Raw genomic sequence first — 2,328 nt, forward strand, 5'->3', positions numbered from 1 at the left:
CACTACTACTACTACTACCACCACCACCACCGCCACTACTACTACTACTACTACTACTACTACTACCACCGCCACTACTACTACTACTACCACCACCACCACCACCACTACTACTACTACTACTACAGTTTTTGTTGTTATAGTTGTAATAAGCCTTTAATGTTGTTTTAAAAAAAACAACAATGTTTTAACATAGAAACTGACCTCATGTTCATCTGTAGGAGAGGTGTCATACATCACAGTGCCTTTGACTTTCTTCACCATTCCAACCATGACCACCTAGTCTTTGTGTCTCTGTATAAAGCATTATATGCTCCAATGTGTCCTCCTTCTTGTTTTAAAGTAGGGTATGATTTATTTTTTTGTTAAAGATTTTGACTGCTATGTCTAGTACGTCGATCTATGTCAAGCAGATCCACGTTATGAATCCCTTGTCAGCTTGTTCCCTCGTTAGCTTCAATGTTGCCCTGACTTCTAATACAATAGTACAGTGTTGAGTTTAATTAGTACAGCACAATGTGATGTTATACTACAGCTTAGTACAACATAGTGTGGTACCACATTATACTGTAATGTGGTACCATACAGTGTTCTTTTGTCACATAATGCAGTACAATACAGTGTAGGGTTGTAGTGTGTAGTGGTACCATACGCTGTAGTGTTGTTATACAACTTAGTTCAATACAGTGTCATGTTGCATAATGCAGTATGGTATAGTGTGGTGTTGTAGTACAGTTTAGTACAGCATATTATGATGTATTATAACTAATATAATACAATGTAGTTTTGATATATATACATGGACTGGGCTGTATGTTGTGTTCTTGAGCAAGACACTTTGTTTCATGTTGCTCCTGTTCCCTCAGCTGTAGAAATCAGTTGCAATGTTACTGGTGCCAAATTGTATTGGCCTTTGCCTTTCACTTCGATAATCTTTGAGAGGGGAGGCTGGTATGCATGAGCAACTGCTGGTCTTCCATAAACAACCTTGCCCAGACTTGTGCCTCAGAGGGGAACTTTCTAGGTGCAATCCCATGGTCATTCATGACCGAAGGGGCTCTTTATTGCAGGATAACTCTGTTAATGTCTTCATAATTTTTCTTGTGTTTCCACTCTGCAGTGTACCGTTATTGTAAACAGTCTTGTAATAATTTTCTCTCGATATTTATGTATTCCTTTTCTGAAAAATAATCTATGTCACTTCCTTGAATGCTATATCTCTGTTTCCACTGCAGGCGTACGACCGCTACATAAACCAAGCGAACGAGGATCTCCAGAGAGAACAGGAAACTTTACAGCGAAATGTTGTAGTTAAACCTCAAATCAAGCAGCCAAAGGTGTTGGAATCCCGTCGCTTCCGGCAACAATCCCCTCCAGATGTCAGTTCTTCCAAGCTTAGTTTGTCACAGTCAAGGGATTCCACCGGCTCTAGTGCTGATGAAGGTACTTCCACAATGACTTCTTGGCCTTCTTCTCTTCTTAATGACCCAAAACCATTTTATAATTGTCTAGAGTAGTTACAACATCATACTTGCTGTCGAATGTAATGGGTATAAATTTTCTCTCTTTGGGATTTCAAGCTCAAATCTGATTGGAATTGACTTTGTTTTTCATCCTTTATGGAGTGATTAAATAAGGAGCAGTAATGTGTAAGAGGATGGATGAATTGAATCAATAACATTCAATCAAATGGAAATCAATCGCTTGCTTACTCAATATTATTCTTATTACTTCGTTATTATTACGACAAAGGCGGTGAGCTGACAGAATTGTTAGCAAATCGGGCGAAATGCTTAGCAGTATTTCGTCTTCTGTTACGTTCTGAGTTCAAATTCCGCCAAGGTTGACTTTGCCTGTCATCCTTTCGGGGTCGATAAATTGAGTACCAGTGAAACACTGGGGTCAATGTAATCGATTAACCCTCTCTATCCTGCAAATTTCAGGCCTTGTGCCTACTGTAAAAAAGATTATTATCATCATCATCATCATCATTATTATTATCATTATTATTATTATTATTATTATTATTATTATTTTGATTATGATTGTCATTATTATTATTATTTTATGTTTGACTTTTGTTTTGCATTTGTACAAGTTGGATCCAAGTCTCACCCAGAGACCTCAAGAGACAACAAGTTAGAAGTTCATGTAGGTGTTATGCCTAGGGTACCATATATTTGGATTTGTACAGTTTTGTTCAAGTGAATGTTTAAGAAACCATAAGAAAATTATGTGTTTGCTTTAAAATTTGAGATCACATAGACAGTATTTTACGTAGGATATGGGCAGTTCCCATGAGCACTATCTTTTGAACTTCAGCCATTT

At 37.5% G+C, this 2,328-nt stretch overlaps 1 protein-coding gene across 1 annotated transcript in view; it reads left to right on the top strand.

Moving 5' to 3' along the window:
* Positions 1-1,532, top strand: part of LOC128250597 (centrosome-associated protein 350-like) — a 30,737-nt gene extending 29,205 nt beyond the window's left edge. Inside the window, exon 11 of the mRNA XM_052975971.1 lies at positions 1,236-1,532. Coding sequence (XP_052831931.1) covers positions 1,236-1,517 — 282 coding nt within the window. The 3' untranslated portion in view covers positions 1,518-1,532. The remainder of the gene's footprint in view (positions 1-1,235) is intronic.
* The last annotated feature ends 796 nt before the right edge of the window (positions 1,533-2,328 follow it).

This window comes from Octopus bimaculoides, chromosome 23 (genome assembly GCF_001194135.2).
Source record: "Octopus bimaculoides isolate UCB-OBI-ISO-001 chromosome 23, ASM119413v2, whole genome shotgun sequence".
NCBI lineage: Eukaryota > Metazoa > Mollusca > Cephalopoda > Octopoda > Octopodidae > Octopus > Octopus bimaculoides.